Source organism: Homarus americanus, unplaced genomic scaffold (genome assembly GCF_018991925.1).
Source record: "Homarus americanus isolate GMGI-L3 unplaced genomic scaffold, GMGI_Hamer_2.0 scaffold57965, whole genome shotgun sequence".
Classification (NCBI taxonomy): Eukaryota; Metazoa; Arthropoda; class Malacostraca; order Decapoda; family Nephropidae; genus Homarus; species Homarus americanus.
Window position 1 is genome coordinate 2,522,228 of NW_024725031.1, and position 21,296 is coordinate 2,543,523.

A 21,296-nucleotide genomic window follows, 5' to 3' on the forward strand; every position below is an offset into this window, starting at 1 on the left:
GATAGATAGATAGATAGATAGATAGCCTTCATTGAGTAGTGAATTGATGGCAGCAGCTGGTTGTCGGGCAGGTTAGACAGCCCCTCCCATCTACCCGAGGGGGGGGCAGCGGTGGAGACATGAGTTCACCGGTACATAAGAAAACACACACACACTTATATATAGATACATACATAAATACACACACACATATCCCCTTCACTCACTAGTACACACACACACACACACACACAGCCGGCAATACTACCAAGAGATATTTTTACTCGCCTTCCAGTGGTATGCCGGATCAGACAGGAGCTACCACCTTCACAACAATCGCTTTATCACCCTGTTAACGTAAATCTCGGCCACCAGACAAACATACGGACGATATACACAGGCGATGCACAACACTACAAGTCGGGGAAAGAAAAAAAAAACGTTTGATATAGAGATTAAGGCAATGTCGGAGGAAAGTTTTCTCTGTCACACCAAAACAAAAAGTTGAACTTGCCCATTATGATCGTTGTCAAGGATTGAGCTCTCCTGTGCTGACGATGATTCCTTCCTTCCTTCCTTCCTTCAGCTGACGATGAACGCAAGCTTAGTCGTATTTATATGTGTATGTGTATCCTCTCTCTTGACTTAGGGCACCACAGTATTTCTCTAACAACACCACCACCACCACCACCACTTTTACGCCCCCACCTTTACGCACTACCAAGGATCGTCCACTGACAACAAGAGAGCACGATGAACAGCGTCTATCCCCACCGCCGACTGACAACACACTAGCGTCGTTCTCGTCTCGGTGACTGCCTGCCCGACCCACCACCACCTCTATACGCGCCACACCCCCGCGCCTGGCCACCATAATACCTTGTGGGGCTCTACCATAGGATGGGGGAAGGTAACGTAGGGGGAATGGTACTATAGGGAATGGGGAAAGTACAATAGGAGGTGGCTGGTACGAAAGGTGATACCGTACCGTGTGTAGTGACCCGGGCCCCAGTAGTAAATATTTCAATACAACCAGGCTATCCTCTGCCTTATAATTAATGAAAAAGAAATACTAGTCAATAAAGTTTGCATGAAAATATCTCGTTTAATGCTTAGTACGTGTAGTCAACCAAATTATTACTTTGATATTTAAATAATTTACGAAGACGAAATCATCAGTTAACGATCGTATTAAACAAAGTATCCTTGCTAACAACTCTCATAAACATTGGAGATTGTTGTTAAGACAGGAAAGATGTGAGAATATTTGTTGATGACGTATTCTGAAAAGTTGCCAAGTCGTTGTTTATATCTCCTCCCTGAGAGCCATCTATTGAGTTAATTACCAACTATACTTGATGGGTGTTTAGACTGCCCGAGTATGTATGATTATAAAGGCGTTAGCAGTCACTAGTGTACGTGATCGGTGCTACCGAGAATGACTCATGAACTTTAAAAATTTTCCCTTCATTATAGAAAAACACTGAAATACTAAACCAAAACAAGTCTCTCATTTTCTATAACTAAATGTAAAATAAAACGTAACCATTACTGTTGTATTTTATTTATATATAGACAAGTACAAAATAGAACCATTCTAACGCCCCCATCACATGTTCAGGGAAGCTTACAAAACGCCTGCTGTACTGTATGTATGTGTGTGTGTGTGTGTGCGTGTGTGTGTGTGTGTGTGTGTGTGTGTGTTAATGTTATGACGTCTTTCAGGAGAGTGTCATCAGCCCAGGGGAGAATGCATATGAGTGACGGGGGAGGAGAAGATGAAAGAGAGAGGAGGGGGGAGAGGAGCGAGAGGGGAGGGGAGAAGAGAGAGGGGGGGAGTTAAAGGAGGGGGGGGGAGGGGAAAAGGAAGATGAAGTGTCATGTATCTTCCTAATGGGTGACAGACAGTATTTAATGGTGAAACAATAAAATGCTCCGAGGTTAGATGGATCCTTCTCCTGTTAGATTCCAGCCTGTCTGTCTCATCGTTTTGTCTTCGTTTATGTTTTACCAATCGTCTGTTTATTCTGTTTATTTAATTTTTTTTATTCCTTGGATTCGTTTTACGTCTCTGTGGATTCGTTTTATGTCTCCTCGGGTTCGTTTTACGTCTCCTCGGGTTCGTTTTACGTCTCCTCGGGTTCGTTTTACGTCTCCTCGGGTTCGCCAGGCACCACCGTCGTCCTCTTCCCCTGCATCTTGTCCAGGATCCTCTGTTTGATTCTCCTGGCATAGGCTCTCCTCACCGCCGAGTACCTCAGATCTCCCTCTTTCTGCTCGTCCTCCTTCATCGCCTCCTGCTGCCTGGTGGTCCTCACTTTCTCGATCTGATTTAGCAGTTCCTCTCGCTTCCTTATCTTCTCTTGGGCGGCCTATGACGGGAGGAACATGAGATAAGAAGAGGGAGGAAAAAAAAGGCGGATGAGAAGTTGGAGGATGAGGGGCAGGAGGAAGAAGAGAAAGATTCGAAGGAGGAAGAGGAAGATCAGAAGGACAAGGTGGAGAAAGAGGAGGCGCATGAGAAGGAAAAGGAAGAAAAGGAAGATAAGAGGAGGAAAAGGAAGAACCAGAGCAAGAGAGGACGTTGTGTTTAAGGGAGAGAGAGAGAGAGAGAGAGAGAGAGAGAGAATTTTAATAGGATCCTTATGATTATTACACATCCGTTACTACTATTACCACTACTACTACTACTACTACTACTACTGTTAATGATAATGTTATAATTTTTTATATATTGTGCCTATTAAATTTTCCGTAACACAGTCGATAAACAGGTGTGTCAGAGTACCTGTCTGTCGAGGTGTTGGTGGTAGTGGAGGTATACTTGGTCGCTAACTTCCACCTCCTGACGAAGGCGCTGCAGCTCGGCTCTCTCCTCTGCCCGTCTCGCCTCCCTCTCCTCACACCTGTAGTAACAGCATAGTAATAGTATTCAGTGTATGACTATTAAATATTATGGTATTTGGTCTTAGTTATTTGGGTCTTAATTTATGGCCCTTTGGTTACAGATCATCATAATCATCATAATCATCATAATCATCATAATCATCATCATCATTACTCTCTCTCGGATTCTTAAAGGCTGGTAAGTCTATCCTATTAATCAAGTCTTTAAACGATACACCACACAAACTGTCGCAATCTGTCCATTTCCCTTCCATTTCTATCCATTTTATCTATCGAGGACTCACAGTCTATCCAGCTCCTTCCTCAGTTTGTCTTTTTTCTCTATCTTCTGGAGGTGTTCGTACCACTGGTCGTCCTTGAAACGCTCTTGGTTCTTAATGACGACCTTGGCCCAATAGTCATCATCCTCCTGTCGTTGCCTCACTCTCTCTCTCTTCTCCTTCACCTGTACGGCTCTCTGCTCCAGCACCTGTGGGGGTTATCTCTTCCACGGCCATCACATGAGACTACGAGGCGAGAATTGTCACTCCAGCCAGAACACCTCAAAATTGATGTTGTCGCTTAGGAGAGTGACAAAATACGAGCTGTCATTATAGTACAAAGGATATATTGCTATCAAATACTAATTAAATATGCAAGAATTTCCTCAAATACTTATGTTATCCATATAATCTATTTTCTGTAAGAAATTTAAAAGAAAACGATAACAGTCAATGGTTAACTAAGCAAAACAACTTAACAATTCGCTTACAATTTGTCCTAACACCCACAAAATACTAAGATTGGGAATAACTTCAAGAGAAGTTCACGAAATGTACAGAAAAAAAAGATATAATTTAGACGTATAATTAGGGTATGAGGGGATCATAACAGAAATATTAATGGGCAAAGTTGAGGTTAGGAGGGCTATAGGAAGGCAAATACTGGGATGAATGAATGAAACTAAAAACTGCGTCCCCAGAGAGATACAAAACCTTGGAAGATTGATAAAAACAGCCCGAGAACGTTTAGAGTGGATCTCAGATATGAGGAAGATACTCTGAATAATTGATTGAAAACCCAAAGTCTTATAAATATACTTGTCTCCCTTGATAGCAATAACTTACTAGTATTTACTTGCAATAATGTAACCATGAACTCTAAAGCAAGTGGATATAAACTGCAGGTATATGACTAATTGTAACGATTGATTTAACCAGGGAAACTATTAAAAGTTGTCTTGAGAGAGATAAAACTCACCTTGGCATGTATCGTCCGTGCCCGTTGTTTGGGTGTGGTCGGGGCAGGCACAGTGGGGATGTAAGTTCGGACCCTCACCAGCGCCGCTTTCCCCTTGTCAGCCTCACGACGCAGCTCTTCCACACCCCGGCGAGGGACCTCCTCCCTCTCCTGCTGCCGGGACTCTCTCCGCTGCTGCTTCTCCTGCAGGTAAAGGAAGAAGGTAGTAACACAGATGAGTTTTCTTTAATTCAACTTCATTATCAAGACGTAAGCGTTAATAAATAAAACGTAGTCATTTAGATATGGTTATGAGCTGCGGAGTCTGTTTTTGTTTTGGATTAACTAAATAGTGATTCCTTATGTAAATTGTTGTACACGTTTTGGAGTGCTTACAGGATAAATATGTCTCAAAATATAACGAAATATAATTTGGCGTTTAATTCTGAATTTATACAATAATGAGGATCAAACAGATACTTTTGTTGGAAAAGTTTAAATAGATAACTTACCTCGTGAAGTGTGACGTCATGAAGCTGTGCACGGAGTTTTTCAATCCTCTTCCGGATCACCCTGTCTTCCCTGTCCTCTCGCTTTTCTTCTCGTTCCTGTTTATTTTCCGAGTTGTCTTTCTCTTTCCACTTGGCTAACTCCCTCATCTTGACAGTATCTTGGCCCGTGAGGTGGATTTTGAGGCGCTGGTGGCTCCGGCGAGTAGGATCTACGAAATCTTTCCTGCCTCCTCGTTCCCGCGTCCACTTGGTGATCTTCGTCGCCATGTTTGTTTGAGGGACGCTGTAACCATGGTAACCTGACGTCACGAATCCCAGAGGAAACTGTTCTGATGTCCAGCTGTGACTTCAGTAAAGTTAAGTTATAATTTGTTTCGTTTTTGTTTCAAGAATCATATCGCAACAATAATAATAATACAAGGATTTTAAAATAATTACAGTAAATTTATATATCCCCAAAATAAAACCGCAGACAGCCCGATCACGTTTAGGTTAGGTTAGGATTATTTCACTTGGAGCCAGACGATGAAAAGAATGGTGGTGGAGGAAGTAGTGGTGGAGATGGTGGTGGTAATAGTGATGGAGATAATGGTAGTGGTGGTGGAAGAGGAGGAGGTGGTGGGGGCATTAGTGAAAGAAGAGGTACAGTAGTGGTGGTGGAGGCAATGGTGTTTATGGTGGAGTCAGCCTTCGTCAGCTAGCAGTCAGCAATTGTCAGTACCTCGTGGAGTGATAAACTACTCTCACATTGATCTGGACCAAGTGGCTTACCCTTCTACTCCTGCTGTTCCACACACACACACACACACACACCTGACTGTTCCCAACACAACTATATAAACAACTTGCACCTTTAAACTTCTCGAGTCATTGTGTAGTCTTTCCAATGGTTCAATATATATATCCTTACTCTGTATAACACTCAACTAACGCAAATTACATTAATATAACTAATTCATTCTTGACTGACTGACTGACTGATTGATCTTTATTCAGTAATAGAGTGTACTGTACATAGGTCGTGGAGGTATAGAATTTCCAATGAACTTGTAAGGCAACTCGACCAAGGCGCTGACGAAGGAACTGTATATCAACACTGAGGGGGGATGAATGGAGAGAAAAGGTGGACCTGTATTAACAATGGTTCAGCAGAGTGTTTGTGTACTACAGTGTGTGTGTTGTGGCGCCGCTCGTCTGCCTTACATAGTAACCATTGTTAGCTCTCATGTCTTGACGATCTGCACACACACACACACACACACACACACACACACACACACGTTACATGAATAACTTATAGTTTTGTATTTCCTGACAGCAGAAGACCTTAATTATTGAGTCAGGTGTATAGTCCCAGTGTTAGGTACTCTACATACCTGGCATTCTGGTGACGTTTATTGAGTATTTGTGTTGTACGTGTGTGTGGTCAGGGAGATCTAGTCACCATGGTTATGATTGGTTGGAAAGCGTGACGTTATTTTACAAATCACTAACCTAACCTGGTGCTGTATGTTGTTACCTTGCTGGATCTGCATTCTTAGAAATATTTCATCATAAGTGTGGATGACGGTCGTTCTCAAACCGCTCGAGTGTGTGTGTGTGTGTGTGTTCGTCAATGCTGAGGTGCGGTACGATATTTTGTATGAGCCTGCAACACTCACGGGCCATATGAGTCAAGGCGCCAACCAACAGTGTTACCGAAATTATCTTACCTAGTGGACATACACCTTCCTCTTCTGCCCTGTGTGTGTGTGTGTGTGTGTGTGAGTGTTTGTGTGTCTGTGTGCAGAATACAATAATTAGTGAAAAGGTATTACTGTAATACCTTTGACGTATATATAAAGATAACTACGAAATCTAACGAAAGAAAGACTAGAATAAATAAGGGATCACCTGAAGAATCGTCGCCCCAGAATGTCCACCTGAAGAATTGTCACCCCGGGATATCCCAGCTGAAGAATTGTCATCCCAGCCTGCTCCACCTGAGGAATCGTCGCCCCAGCTCACAGTGAATATAATTTAACAACCGTGGAGGGTCCTGACCCCACCTGAAGAATTGTCACCCCAGGATATCCCACCTGAAGAATTGTCGCCCTGCCGGACTCTGGGGCGACGATTCTTCAGGTGATCCTAAATAAGTGTAACGACCATTAACGACAGAATGTATTATGATGACACTGAAGGCTGTGATTGGTCCATAAAATGTGACGGGTTGGTTCTATAAGCTCCCCAACAGCTGAAGTAATCCAGATTCTTCTAGACCTTTGTATTAAGTAGTCATCGTATATACCAGAACGCCAAAAGACACCCAAGATGGCACCAAATTTACGCTGTGACTCTAGGTTAGCTGAAAACGTTCCCAAGACCAAGTTAAAAGACTAAATTAACATTGAGATTCTCTGGGGACAATTATGTATTTGGCTCATAACGGTAAATGTAGGAAGTTAGTTAAAGTCTTTGTGTACATTGTGTCTTATAATTGGTACTTGTAAACGTATCATCTTGTTTACTGACCGTGGCCAAGTGACGTCTAACCTGACTGACTTACCGACCAAGAGAAACTTCAGAAACTTATTAATTGGATATAGGTTAGGTTAGGTTATGCTAGTTAATATTTTTTTACGTGGCCTCCAGCCCCCCAATAGCCACACCTCTGCCGCCAATTTATTACCTTAATATTAAATATCCTAATACATAAGTAGCTATCCTAGCTGTGTTGAGTTAGTTGAGCCGCAGATCTATGCGGCATTCGGCACGTAACAGTACCACGTGATAGCGCCACGTAACAGTGCTACGTGACAGTACCACGTATTAGGGCTACGTAGTAAAAGGTTACACTCTGTGTTCGTGTCTAGAAGGTCACCACATTTTTGTTCACGAATTACTGTATTGATTAACCTCGGAGGGTGTGAGGGGTGTTGGGGGGCGGGGGGAGGGGGAGAGGAAAAGAAGTAGGGAGATAATAAGAGGAAAGAGGCAAGGAGGAGGTGAGAGGAAATGAGGGAGAAACTGAAGGGAAAAAAGAAAGGGGAGAGAGGGAGTGCCGTTGTCGCTGCCTCCAATCGTACACGTTAAAGAAAGACAGACACAAACACATAACAAAGGAGACAGCGAGACAAGGACGAACAAAGAGAGTGACAAGAAGTAAAAAAAAATGGAAGACGAGAATCATATTTAGGTTAAGTTCAGGTGGTTTTAAGTTAAATAAGGTTTAAATTAGAGTTAGATTATATATTGTTAGGTTAGTTTAAGTCTGTGGTTTGTCTCACCTGAGGACAGTGGACGCAGGTGTGTGAATTAATGAACAGGTGCGTTAGTCAGGTGAGAACAATAAGCTTGCAATGAAACAGGTAAGACCAGGTGTAAGGATTATTATTTTGTGTGAGAGAAAGAAAATTACCCGAATATTACTCAACATAACTTAGGTGACTTGAGGATTTAACACACTAAGCACAAACCTAACCTACCCAAAGCTAATTTAACCTAACCTAACCAAAGCTAAGATAACCTAACCTAACCAAATCTAACCTACCCAAAGCTAATTTAACCAAACCTAACCAAATCTAACCTAACCAAAGCTAATTTAACCTAACCTAAGCTAACCTAACCTACCCTAAGCTAACCTAACTTAACTTACTGTTGCGTTAGAGTTTTTAATCATCAAGTAATCAGACAGACAGGCAGGATCGTAATTATTATCTGACCTGAGAAGTAAGAGTCTCGACGCTCAGCTCTGGGGTCTACTGGGACTGAGGTCTAATAGAATTGGGGTCTACTTATTAACGCTGGTATCTCATAGAACTTGAATCTATTAGTAATAAGGACCTACTACAGGTAAGGACCAGAGAGCGAAGGACAACAGGTAACGCTGATAGATAAGAGGAAGATAAGATAAGAGAGAGATAAGATGTGTCTGAGACAGGTAGACAGTAGTGTGTGTGAGACAGGTAGACAGTAGTGTGTGTCTGAGACAGGTAGACAGTAGTGTGTGTGTGAGACAGGTAGACAGTAGTGTGTGTGAGACAGGTAGACAGTAGTGTGTGTCTGAGACAGGTAGACAGTAGTGTGTGTGAGACAGGTAGACAGTAGTGTGTGTGGAGAGGGTAGACAGTAGTGTGTGTGAGACAGGCAGACAGTAGTGTGAGGACAGTGACAGTGTGTGTGAGACAGGTAGACAGTAGGTGTGTGTGAGACAGACAGTAGTGTGTGTGTCTAGACAGGTAGACAGTAGTGTGTGTGAGACAGGTAGACAGTAGTGTGTGTGAGACAGGTAGACAGTAGTGTGTGTGTGAGACAGGTAGACAGTAGTGTGTGTGGACAGGTAGACAGTAGTGTGTGAGACAGGTAGACAGTAGTGTGTGTGAGACAGGTAGACAGTAGTGTGTGTCTGAGACAGGTAGGTAGTGTGTGTGTGAGACAGGTAGACAGTAGTGTGTGTGTGTGGGAGACAGGTAGACAGTAGTGTGTGTCTGAGACAGGTAGACAGTAGTGTGTGTGTGTGTGAGACAGGTAGACAGTAGTGTGTGTGGGAGACAGGTAGACAGTAGTGTGTGTGAGACAGGTAGACAGTAGTGTGTGTCTGAGACAGGTAGACAGTAGTGTGTGTGTGAGACAGGTAGACAGTAGTGTGTGTGAGACAGGTAGACAGTAGTGTGTGAGACAGGTAGACAGTAGTGTGTGTGAGACAGGTAGACAGTAGTGTGTGAGACAGGTAGACAGTAGTGTGTGTGAGACAGGTAGACAGTAGTGTGTGTGAGACAGGTAGACAGTAGTGTGTGTGTGTGTAGCATTGTGAGATGTGGTTAATGTTGTGTTCTTTACCGGGATTAAATTTGTTTTTTACTCTACTGACGAGCTCCAGGGTAAGTGTGTGTGTGTGTGTGTGTGTTCAACAGTTGTTTCCTCAATGTTATTGGTTATTATGTCGAGGTGAAGCTGTGAAACACCTTACCATGAGCTGATGAACCAGCGCTGTTGAGAACAAGGGCCACTGTGGCACTGTTTATCCGACACAATTAAATACCTAACCTAAGGTGTGGTTCTACTGGACACAAGGTGACATATTCAACATTGGATTACAACCAGATTGGCATATTGAGAAAAAACAAACACATATTTATCTTTTTCTCTCGGGAAGTAATAGGTGGTGTGGCGCTGTTACCACCTGTGTTACCAGGAGGGGGGGGGGGGGCAACAAGGTCTACCCAGAGTAGAGTAGAGAGGCCTTCTGCGGTTAACCTTCGACATGTGTTTACAGAGGCGTTTGACATCAAACCACAATGTGTGTCGTTAGTCTATTCCTACCGTCGGTATTACGAGCTTCGCTATATTCAAGTGTGTGTTCAAATATCCACCAATCAGCGTTGGAGTATGTTCAAATATCTACCAATGAGCGGTCAACACCTAAACACCGTAATACTGTGAGGATAACGACTGAATGGTGGTGGTACAGCCGTAACGAGCATAACTCTCACCAATATGTCAAGGGTTATCTAGTGTGACCTACCAAACACCACAGCGGTGATCATCACGGACGACTACCTGGAGACCTGGAGCCTGAAGCTCCAGGCAGACCTCAGCGAGGTCTGCCAATTACTCTACCCTGACCCAGTCAGAGGGATCCTCCAATACCTACCCCTTGTGGGTAGGACGTTTACCCCCTCACCCTGTCACCTTTCCCAAGGAGAGGGTGTGTGGATCCCAGTAGTCCGCTGGGCCTTGAAGGTGTCGTCCCTGCGACGCCACCTCAAGTACGCGCCCGCGTGCTGCCCCCAGCCCATCATCTCGTACACCTCGGCGATCCTTCTCGCCCTTGCCCTCATCATCACCGTCTTGTTCATTGTGGCAGTACGAGCACTACTGATAAGGTACGTGCCGGAGAAGGAACGCATAAAAGCGTGCCACCGTCAGAGAAAGGTTGTGTCCCATAGGCACAAACAGAGCAAGGCCTATACCTCCTCCTCGGAGGAGGAGTCGTCGGAGGAGGAGTCCTCCGAGGAGTCGTCGTCCGAGGAGTCGTCGTCCACCTCCTCCTCAAGGTCACGAAGACGGCGTAAAGGAAGGAGAAAAAAAAAGACCGAAGAAAGAAGAAAAAAAAGAGAAAGAAGAAAAAAAGAGGCAAGAAGAGGCGCTGACTGACTCAAATTTTCCATTATTAACTTTCTTTTTACCGAAACAATTTGTCCTACACTATACCGTGAATTGAAATTTATGATATTAAACACTGTCTATAAAGGCTAAAGAATGTAAGGAATCACGATTAGCAAATAAAAAGCTATGGAAAACACTGCAGTGTTATGGTGCGTATCAGAGCCTTCATCTTACCTTATAATAACACCATTTACTACAGTGTGAGTCTCTTAGGTAAATGATATGGCTTACTGTGGTGTTACAGTGCATACTGTTCTGTGTTATGTACTGTACTGTACACTGTACTGGGTGTTGGGTCCGGTAACTTTAGTGCCGGCTGGTTAGCAGTTCCTTGAATTAACAAGGTCATGACGCCGGGTTGAGCTGATCGAGTGGCGGTGAGAATTCTGTTTCCCTTGTGAACTTGATCTCCCTTGGGTCAGGTCTGGCCATCTGTGTTTGCCCGGGTGCGTAGTCGTGTCGCAGGTCGGTAATGCTTCCTAATTATTACCACCTCGACATGTCAACACGTTATTAGGTTACTCAGAACATCTCTACACCCTAGCATAACACTCAGCACATCTCTACACCCTAGCATAACACTCAGCACATCTCTACACCCTAGCATAACACTCAGAACATCTCTACACCCTAGCATAACACTCAGAACAACTCTACACCCTAGCATAACACTCAGAACATCTCTACACCCAAGCATAACACTCAGAACATCTCTACACCCTAGCATAACACTCAGAACATCTCTACACCCTAGCATAACACTCAGAACATTCTCTACACCCTAGCATAACACTCAGAACATCTCTACTGTACACCCTAGCATAACACTCCAGAACATCTCTACACCCCTAGCATAACACTCAGAACATCTACACCCTAGCATAACACTCAGATTCTCAAACACCCTAGCATAACACTCAGAACATTCTACACCCCAGCATAACACTCTGAACATCTCACACCCTAGCATAACACCCAGAACATCTCTACACTCTAAAGCATAACACTCCAGAACATTCTCAACACCCTAGCATACAACACTCCAGAACATTCTTTACACCCTAGCATAGCACTCAGAACGTTCTCTCACAATTCCCAGCATAACACTCCAGAACATCTCTACACCCTAGCACACTTCAGAACATCTCTACACCCTAGCATAACACTCAGAACATCTCTACACCCCAGCATAACACTCGGAACATCTTCACACCCAAGCATAACACTCAGAATATCTCTACACCCTAGCATACAACACTCTGAACATCTCTACACCCTAGCATAACACTCTGAACATCTTTACACCCAGTACACCCTAGCATAACACTCAGAACATTCTCTACACCCTAGCATAACACTCAGAACATCTCTACACCCTAGCATAACACTCAGAACATCTCTACACCCTAGCATAACACTCAGAACATCTCTACACCCTAGCATAACACTCAGAACATCTCTACACCCTAGCATAACACTCAGAACATCTCTACACCCTAGCAAAACACTCAGAACATTCTCTACACCCTAACATAACACTCAGAACATTCTCTACACCCCAGCAGAACACTCAGAACATTCTCTACACCCTAGCATAACACTCAGAACATCTCTACACCCTAAATACTCTAAACAACTCAACACTTCATGAACTATTCGTCCCTTAAAAACTATCTTCACAGTTCATGGCAGACAACACAACATCTCCACATCCAAGAGATCATTATTTTCTAATGACGTCCCAACGCCCCCAGAAAACAGCTCCCCACATCATCCACACATCTCATGTTTCTCATTACACCCCCCCCCCCTCCGATAACATCTCTACAACTCAAGGATTATCAACGATTATTATTATTATTATTATTATTATTATTATTACCAACATTATTATTGTTATTATTATTATTATTGTTATTATTATTATTATTATTACTATTATTACCAACATTATTATTGTTATTATTATTATTATTATTATTATTATTATTATTATTACCAACATTATTATTGTTATTATTATTATTATTATTATTATTATTATTATTATTACTATTATTACTATTATTACCAACATTATTATTGTTATTATTATTATTATTATTATTATTACTATTATTACTATTATTACCAACATTATTAGCATCACGCTCAGTGCATTATGACAGAAGTTTACCTTGAGCAACTTCCTCACGGGTAAAAAATGTAAACAATAAGTGACGTCATGTTAGGAGATAAACCCAGGTTGAGTCACCGCCTCCTGGTCACTCCTCCTTAACCCTTGACCTCTCCTGTTAATAGCCAGAACTCGCCCTTAATGAACGAGTCATAAAGGCAAGCATGAACTCCGCATGCTTCCCAGATGGCACTGTAAACGCTTCTGTGCTTCACCTTGCACAGGATGTAAGGGGGTGCCCAATAAACTAGCCCCCTCGTGGGCAATCTTAATCTAATCTAAATCATATAGGGCCATCCTCGCGGGCACTCATGAGGGGGCGACCTATGCTCGCACTGAACGCCGGAACCTCCTTATAATCAGTGACAGCACTTCTGTGCTAGCGAGGCTCAAATTACCCTCCCCCTTCTCCCCTGCCGCCCAACACACCCTAGCCGCCGTCGCCGGGCTAGAACAAACTGATGACATCCGTGTCAAGCTTATTTGGATCCCGTCACGTATAGGAATAACTGCCTGTGACACTGTTGATCGGCTTGCCAAAGAAGCGACACAAGAAGAAGATATTGAAGCCACCCTCGCCCTCTCCCGGAATCATCTCAAATCTCTCATACACGCCACACAACGAGAAGCATTCGACGAAAATTGGACACATCTGAAACAAAAGGGGTAGCGCAACATTACGTCTTAACGTGGAGTACTGCTCTCATATCTAGGGTGGCTCTTCTTCTGTCCAACTGTTAGATTGGGTGGAATCAAAGGCATTTCGTCTTATTAACTCTCCTCCTTTAGTTGATAATTTTACTTCCCTTTCTTTTCGCCGCAATGTTACTTCACTCTTTCTCTTTTACAGTTACTTTAACAGGCAATGTTCGGTGGATTTGGTATCCTGTGTACCGCCGGCAAGGTCGTGGGCTCATAACACTCGTCTTGCCCGCGATGCCCACCGTTTCTCTGTGGATGTCGGTCACACTTGAATAACCCGTTATAATACATCCTTTCCTCACACAGCCAAACCGTGGAATGCTCTGCCTTCTTCTGTGTTTCCACACTCATACAATCTGTCTCACTTTAAAACGCTGGTTTTCCGGCATCTTCTTGGTGTAGATTAACATAGTCTTTTTCTCTTCTATTTTTAATTTATTTTTATTCTGTCCTCTGTCCTGAGTGGCAGTGAGAAGTGATACCACCCTCAGTGTCAAGACCTGACAAAATTACAGTACTCAGAATAGGCAAACTGTACTCCAAGCTTTGTCAATAAATTTGTTAAACTAACCTAACCTAACATCTCTCTCTCAGCTACACACAATTCCTCACCCATACAATCATCAGATCTGTAAATAATAAACTGACAATTTTTTCTAATTTTTTCAGCTACTGAGGTAATTTACAGATCCGAACAAACGTGAACTACTAATATAAAAACAAAAAAATTGAAACAAAGAAGAAATATCGAACGAAAACAGGAAAAACTCGAACACTAATAAATATTGTAACTGAGGAATGCCAACTACAGAATCTGAACAGAGATGTAAAGAAAGGAAGGATAAGGTTAACAGATAGATACCATGACGCGTGTTGACTCGATTGAGATGGACGCTGGCTACAAGGCAGTGAGGCGCGGCGACGTAAGTATGGAAAACGCATCGTACTACATATAAATACTTTATTTCACACCACTCATTACTTAACGTACTTATTTACTTGATTTATTGTTAAAGGTACACACTTATGTTAGAAACAGGTGATTATGAATTATTTTCCCGAACTTTGGAAAATGTGAGGGATAGGATACGTTCAGGCTATTAGACACGTTCAATATATGCTTCAATAACTATGGAGGAAAACAAAACCTCTTTGATGTCCGTAGAGCCACAAGATGAACTTACATTGAACTTACTCAGCTTTGAAATAAAACTTTTGACTATTATTCATTGAAGTTTCTCCCTGTCATTTCCTTCATTTTTTGTGTCATTAGAGTGTTTTTATTTAATTATTTTTTCATCATTCCGTATCTTGTCAATGTTTGTATCATCGGTTAATTCAATTGTGAATGCTATTAGTTTCTTCCGAGTGTGAATGCAATGTTTTGTTTACTAAAAGGGGTCGGTTGTACCATGAACTCGGATTCTAGACATACATAGATTCTGATTATTAACTTTAACTGATGCTAAAGGAACGGATTTAGCTAAGGTATAGTCACAGTCTAATTTCAGTGACATTTTGAAAGTTAATATTTGCTTGCTTTTGCTTTGAATCACCTGATAAAATGCGTCCTTATATTTCCAGTTACGAAGACACATGGCTTTTAGGAAATCCCTCATCAGATTCGAGTTTGTGCCTCACTCTACCTACTAAGTTATATTACACATATTTTAAATTGTTTTTTATATTTAAGTATTGGACCACATTGATGCATTTAACGTTCGGGTCTTCGCGGTTTGGGGATTCACGATTTCGGGTCTTTGCGGATTCGAGGATAGAGGGTTTGCTAGTTCAGGGATTTCTGGTTTGTGGATTCGGGAGTTTACGGGTTTTGGGATTTGCAATTTCGGGATTCGAGGGTTCGGGGGTTCATGAGTGTAAGAGTTTGCAGGTTCGGGATTCGAGGGTTTGGTAGCGAGTTAAAAGACAGACAGTGTTTGTGTGTACTTAATGTTTGTTTGTTCCGACACAATGTAAACAACACACAACTGATACGTGTTGTCTTTGTCCACCTGCTTCCTCCTCTATCTGTCTGTCTTGTCTGCCTTTCACCTTCCCTCTTCCTCTTCCTTCTTTCTTCTCTTGCTCTTCCTTCACCATCACTCCCGCTACTCCCTCTCGCCCTTCCTCCTACTTCTTTTCTCTTTTCTTCCACCACTCTCTTCCACCCCTTTCTCACTCTTCCTCCACCTCTGTGTACTTCCTCCTTCTCTACATCCTTCTTCCTCCTCTCCTCCTCCTCCTTTCCTCTTCCTCCCTACTCCCTAGCAGCAACCACCACTTCGAGGTCGCAATCTTCAGGTGGCGGAGGAGTTCTGGAGCCGCCACGACCCTAGCCACTCCCGGAGCATCCCCCTGACTGTGATAAAGGAACGGCTCCTGCAGACGAAGGAGGCGGACGATATGCCCAACGGCCTAGTGTTGCAGCTCCTTCGTCAGGCTGACAGGAACCACGACGGCTACATCACATACGAAGAATTCATGCAATACGTGAGTGGGTAGGTTAGGTTAGGTTAGGTTGGGTTCGAATGGGTTGGGTTGGATTTGTTTTGGTACAATTAGGTTAGGTTGGATTATGTTAACTTTGGTTTGATTAAGTTAGGTTAGGTTAGTTTAGAATGCTGTTAGCAGTGTAAGGAAACATTGAATATTATATAGTCATTGCGAAACAGAGATAATATTGTAGGTTAATGAAGATAGAGGAAAACAATATATATATATATATATATATATATATATATATATATATATATATATATATATATATATATATATATATATATATATATGGCAAAAACAGATAAAAAGGGAGAACTAAGAACGAGGAGATAAAACGAGAGAAAAACCAACAGAATCACAACAAAATATGGAATAAAGTCATTTAAACAGAATCACAAGAGAAGAAGTGGAAGAAATCTGATGATAGGGAGACGAGGAAACGAAAGAAAAAGGGTAGAGTGAGTCGTGTACTTTTTTTCTTCCATTCCAGGCTGAGTCGTCGTCAAAACACTCCAGCGCGAGGGAAACATTTAACAGGGCGACCCTCAGTGTAGTGCCCCGGGGTGAGAGGACTGTGGAAAAGAGGAGCTACCTGCAGGAGTACAAGTGTTGTCCTCCTGCCCTCTTCATGATCACCGCCTCTCTTATCGAGGTCAGAGGTTAAGGGTTCTTCTTCTTCTTCTTCTTCTTCTTTTATCGTCATCGAACTCATCATCATCACTTCCTCCTCCTTCGTCATTATTCTCTTCTCTTCCACCCACGCCAACCTTACCTCCTCCTCTCTCTCTCTCTCTCTCTCTCTCTCTCTCTCTCTCATTGTTGAAGTTAGGTTCGAGAAGCTCCCCTAAGCTCATCAGCTATGCTTGATATTTTCAGTATATCCATTGATGGGTGAGCTGATGAACATTCAGAGTCGTTCACCAATGTTCTCGTTTACGTTTAGAATGTTTACTGACAAGAACGCCGATGAACATTCAACGCCGCTCAACACTGTTCTCGTCCAACAGATCGCGGTGTTCGTCTATTACTGCATAGACATGGATGTTCCTGGGACACCCAATGGACCCCCGCCCGTCTACTCTCCTCTCATCTATAACCCGTTTAAGCGGTTCGAGGCCTGGCGCTACCTCACCTACGCTCTTATACACTCTGGGTAAGTCTTGGTGATAAAATGTCTCTCTATTACGTAATGTCGATATTAGTCGTTGAAATATTTAGGAAATGTTCGTATAATGTTTAAAAGATAAAAATGGTTTAGTAAATTTGTCTTTAACTCTCTTTTCTTTTCTTTTAATCTTTTCCGGGTATTTGTGAAGTAAATTTCCAGACCATTATGTTACTTTTATCGTCTAAAGTCAACACTCACACACACACAGTTTAGGTCCTGGAACAAGTATTTTTGTTTTATCAGATGTGAATTTTAAAATGTTTCGCCTCGATGCTTGTTACCAAGTATCGATCAGACTCAATAATTCTTTATGACGGAATACTGTAAACTCAACTTATTGATTTATTTTACCAAAGTTCACAAAGCAAAAATAATTTAGTCTCTTATATAATTTTATCCGTTTTTTAAGATAAATTGTAAAAGAAAACGATGTTAGCCAGACCAGAGTACAGAGAGGAACTAACCTATATCTGCCTTATTTACTGTTTATACTGCTTAAACCCGGGTCATTTTCTCGTGATGTCCATAGATATAAGGAAATACTTCTTCACACAGAGGGTCGTAGATATATGGAACAGTCTACTAGCTTAAGCGGTGGAATCAAGAACAGTATTTGGCAACAAAACAGCCATTGACACAATTATCAACAGCAATGGAGAGTCCTACACAGGCCACTTGTCTTCTTCCTTCATCATGGCCACCTCTAAATGCGCGAACTATATGTTTTCTGTGATATAAATTTTACGATATTTTTCGGCTTCAATTAACGGATGCAGGTGGTGCCGCCAACCGACGTCATATTGTTTTCTCGGTTTATTTTTCGTCGATTTCATGAGGTGAGAAAACATTTATGTTCAATGATGTAACGACGAACAGTTAGGTAGTTAAGGAGGGCAATTGGTCATAACTATTACCAAAACGAGGTAGGAAAGGATCAGATACCTTAAAGCACATTTCACTTTTCGTTGCAGGTATATGCACCTGGTGATGCAGGTGTTTTTGGGGCTGCTACTGGAACTGGTACACGGGTGGTGGCGGGTCGGGCTCATCTACATGGCAGGGGTGCTGGCTGGCTCCCTCTCTCACTCGATCTCGGCTCCCAAGATGTACGTGGCCGGGGCGTCTGGCGGGGTGTATGCCATCACCTACTCACACGTCGGCAACCTCCTGATGGTCAGTGACTCAGCGAGTGAACTGGTCAGTGTTCAGGGAGATGTAACACGAATTATGTATATACCAGGAGACACGAGCTAACCACCCTTAACTACTCAAACTGCCCTACGATCGTTGACTTTTAGACTGTTGGTAGTTCGTCTGCTCTGAAATATAAATGATTTCTTTAATTATAAATTTGTATAAATAGAATGGTGATGTGGTTATACTCGTACTACTAACCTAACACTGACCATCTCCCACCCGCCATGTTGTGTCTTAAGCCTGGATCATTCCTCTAAGTAACAAGAATCGTTTTTATAAGGGAAAAACTTCAAAGATCAGGTAGGGCGGTGAAAAACCCCAAAGGCGCTGTCAATTGCTCGGACTGGCGCTATTTCCTTTATGGTACGAGTTTGTTGCAATTAATATATCAGATGATGCAAAAGATTCTACAGTTCCTGACTCTCCTGACTTGACTGAGTGGGTGTTATTTTTCCTAGGTGAGGGAGTTCTTATCATTCTTAACCTTCACAGACTTGATTGTTAGAATGGTTGGGTAAAACAGCCATGGTGCTGTTTTTCGCTAGTGTGTGTGTGTGTGTGTGTGTGTGTGTGCGTGTCCCATATCACCACAGATGGCTCCTTAACCCACAGAACTGGTCCGAGATGGAGTTTAGGTGGATCCAGTTGGTGTTGTGTTTAACCCTCACCATCGCTGATGTCGCTTACGCCTTATGGGACTCTTACGGCAGCTCCAACCCCTCTAACGTGAGTCACCTGAGTCTCTACCTGTTTCCTAATGATGATGATAAATGTTTACCTGATCCATGATGATGAGAGCATATGCAATTACCACTACTACTACTACTACTACGGCATTAATTAAAATATCTTACCCACATTCCTTCCAACTACTCCGTGACTGCCGTGGGTGGTGTATGGTTGAGCAGACTGGCCACATGGCTCATCTGGGAGGAGCCATCGCCGGGATGTTAGTAGGAATCAACATCCTGAGGAACCTGAAGAGGAGGAGGTGGGAGAAGTTCCTGTGGTGGGTTGCGTTCTTTGTGTACTTGGCGATGGTGGTGACAGGCATCGTCCTCAACTGCGTTCTTCCTGTCCCGGATTTCTTCCCTGATAATGACTATACTGAAGAGGCATCGTTGAAGGACCTCTTCCTCAATAGTTTGCCCAAGTAGCTCAGATGATGATGATAATGATGATGATGATGGAGATATTCGAGTACCTGTAGATTTTATATCCTCAGTAATTAATTGTCTTCTGGGTGCGTGAAGCCCCAGCAGACTCCATAGCCTTTTAAGTGTCTTGAAAACAAAGGAACACAGTCTTGGTATTTATAGGTCCTGGCAGCTATACACAATGCCTTTAAGTGTATAAGAGTGATCACGATAACTATAAACGACATGACGACCTACTCGTGTTGAGTTTGTTTTGGTAATGATGATATAATATTTTTATCTCTGTTGAAAAGATTAATTTAATGTTCTTGAGACACTTGATGTCATAAGAGACTGTGGAGGCGAGTGACCTGAACTGTACGAGTGTTTGGTGATATTTTAGAGTTTCAGTTTATTAACAATTCAGAATATTATGTGAGGTGAGCCAGGAACAGAACACCCAATACTTTATCAGTTATAATCCGTCCCTTCTGTGTATATTCTTCCCTATATGAACCATTTTTTTTTTACTAGTTGACTAACCCAGAGACTCAAGTAATATAATAGTATGGTGGAATATGTGTTTGAAGGCCAGTGATTCTTGTCCGTCCTGGGAATTTTAAGTCATTTTTCCAGTTCAGGTCTCATGCAGGAGGAAGACTTGAGCGTAGGATTAAGTCTCTCTCTCTCTCTCTCTCTCTCTCTCTCTCTCTCTCACCAGTGTTACCTATGAGATAATATTTACTTCCGTGATACTCCGGTTAGCATTAGTAAGAGTCAAAACAGAGGCATTAAGAAATAGATAAAGCTTTGTGAAGATGAACTTGTTTTCAGTATTAACTCTCCGTGATGTTTGTGTGTGTTAGTATAGCTTGTTCTGTGTTGGTGTTGTTTGTGAAGGTTTGTTCTCCACCTGATAAAACACAGGTGTATGTGCTAGTTGGCCCTGATTGGTTTGATGGACCTAAGTATTATTAAGCCCAGTATTAATGGGCCCCAGTACTAGCGGGTGACAGTATTAATGGGCCCCAGTACTAGCGGGTGCCCTTGTACTAACGGGCCCCAGTACTAAGTTCAGTTAATCTAGCTATTAAAATTAGGGCCCAATTCCGATAAACACAACCTAACCTAACTAGCAGGATTGGGAGCCCAGTTTTCGTAATATGCAACCCTAAAGAGCCCTAGATATAATAGGCTCCAAAACCAATGAGGCCCCTAGTCTGACTGTACCCTTGTCCTGATAGGCCCCAATACTAAAGATGGGGGCTAATGTGACCTATAACAACCACTGAGCGATAATAAGTAACTGTATCGATAAATAATATATAAGTTCATGATATATAACTCTGTCAACCATTTAAGGGTATCGTGTGTATGTATAGACGATTGAATAAACGACAGAAACTTATGGTGTCTGCAGAGTAAAACAAAATCATAACGATATGAATTAATAAATGCTTTTAACTTCTCTATGTTTACAATTGATTCTCCTACAACACTCTGAGGGTTATTAGGGTGTTGTGATATTACAGTGTTTTGTTATATAAGTGTTGTAAGTACATAATTTAGAGAGAGAGAGATGATAACATGCTGTCTACACCTGAGCACTGACTCCGTGAACCTCAGAACACAGGGTATATGTTGGGGGGGGG

At 42.4% G+C, this 21,296-nt stretch overlaps 2 protein-coding genes across 6 annotated transcripts; one reads left to right on the forward strand and one right to left on the reverse strand.

Annotated features, from left to right (window-relative positions):
* Nucleotides 1-1,527: 1,527 nt before the first annotated feature.
* Nucleotides 1,528-5,850, reverse strand: LOC121864635 (trichohyalin-like). Its single transcript, XM_042363744.1, has 5 exons — nt 4,617-5,850; nt 4,126-4,308; nt 3,171-3,355; nt 2,768-2,885; nt 1,528-2,351 (listed from the first exon to the last, which is right to left on the reverse strand). The coding sequence occupies exons 1-5, from the start codon at nt 4,881-4,883 to the stop codon at nt 2,127-2,129; spliced, it is 978 nt and encodes a 325-aa protein (XP_042219678.1). The 5' UTR covers nt 4,884-5,850; the 3' UTR covers nt 1,528-2,126.
* Nucleotides 5,851-5,896: 46 nt separating this feature from the next.
* On the forward strand, nt 5,897-21,114 carry LOC121864633 (rhomboid-related protein 2-like). Of its 5 annotated transcripts, none has more exons than XM_042363743.1 (8): nt 5,897-6,373; nt 14,314-14,567; nt 15,946-16,134; nt 16,634-16,795; nt 17,151-17,296; nt 18,283-18,484; nt 19,121-19,234; nt 19,417-21,114. In XM_042363743.1, the coding sequence occupies exons 2-8, from the start codon at nt 14,508-14,510 to the stop codon at nt 19,663-19,665; spliced, it is 1,122 nt and encodes a 373-aa protein (XP_042219677.1). In that variant the 5' UTR covers nt 5,897-6,373; nt 14,314-14,507; the 3' UTR covers nt 19,666-21,114. The 5 variants fall into 5 exon arrangements, with proteins under 5 accessions (XP_042219677.1, XP_042219673.1, XP_042219676.1 ...); XM_042363739.1 differs by having other exon boundaries at nt 5,898-6,373; nt 15,916-16,134; XM_042363742.1 differs by having other exon boundaries at nt 5,898-6,369; nt 15,916-16,134.
* The last annotated feature ends 182 nt before the right edge of the window (nt 21,115-21,296 follow it).

Excerpts from the sequence above, each read along its gene's own strand:
- LOC121864635 (XM_042363744.1), bottom strand. The coding sequence starts at position 4,883 with ATGGCGACGAAGATCACCAAGTGGACGCGGGAACGAGGAGGCAGGAAA. Across the intron at positions 4,309-4,616 it reads ATGACGTCACACTTCACGAG|GAGAAGCAGCAGCGGAGAGA; the intron begins GTAAGTTATCTA and ends CTTTACCTGCAG. Across the intron at positions 2,886-3,170 it reads AGGAAGGAGCTGGATAGACT|GTGTGAGGAGAGGGAGGCGA; the intron begins GTGAGTCCTCGA and ends CTGTTACTACAG.
- LOC121864633 (XM_042363739.1), top strand. The coding sequence starts at position 14,508 with ATGACGCGTGTTGACTCGATTGAGATGGACGCTGGCTACAAGGCAGTG. Across the intron at positions 16,796-17,150 it reads TCACCGCCTCTCTTATCGAG|ATCGCGGTGTTCGTCTATTA; the intron begins GTCAGAGGTTAA and ends CTCGTCCAACAG. Across the intron at positions 17,297-18,282 it reads TACGCTCTTATACACTCTGG|GTATATGCACCTGGTGATGC; the intron begins GTAAGTCTTGGT and ends TTTTCGTTGCAG.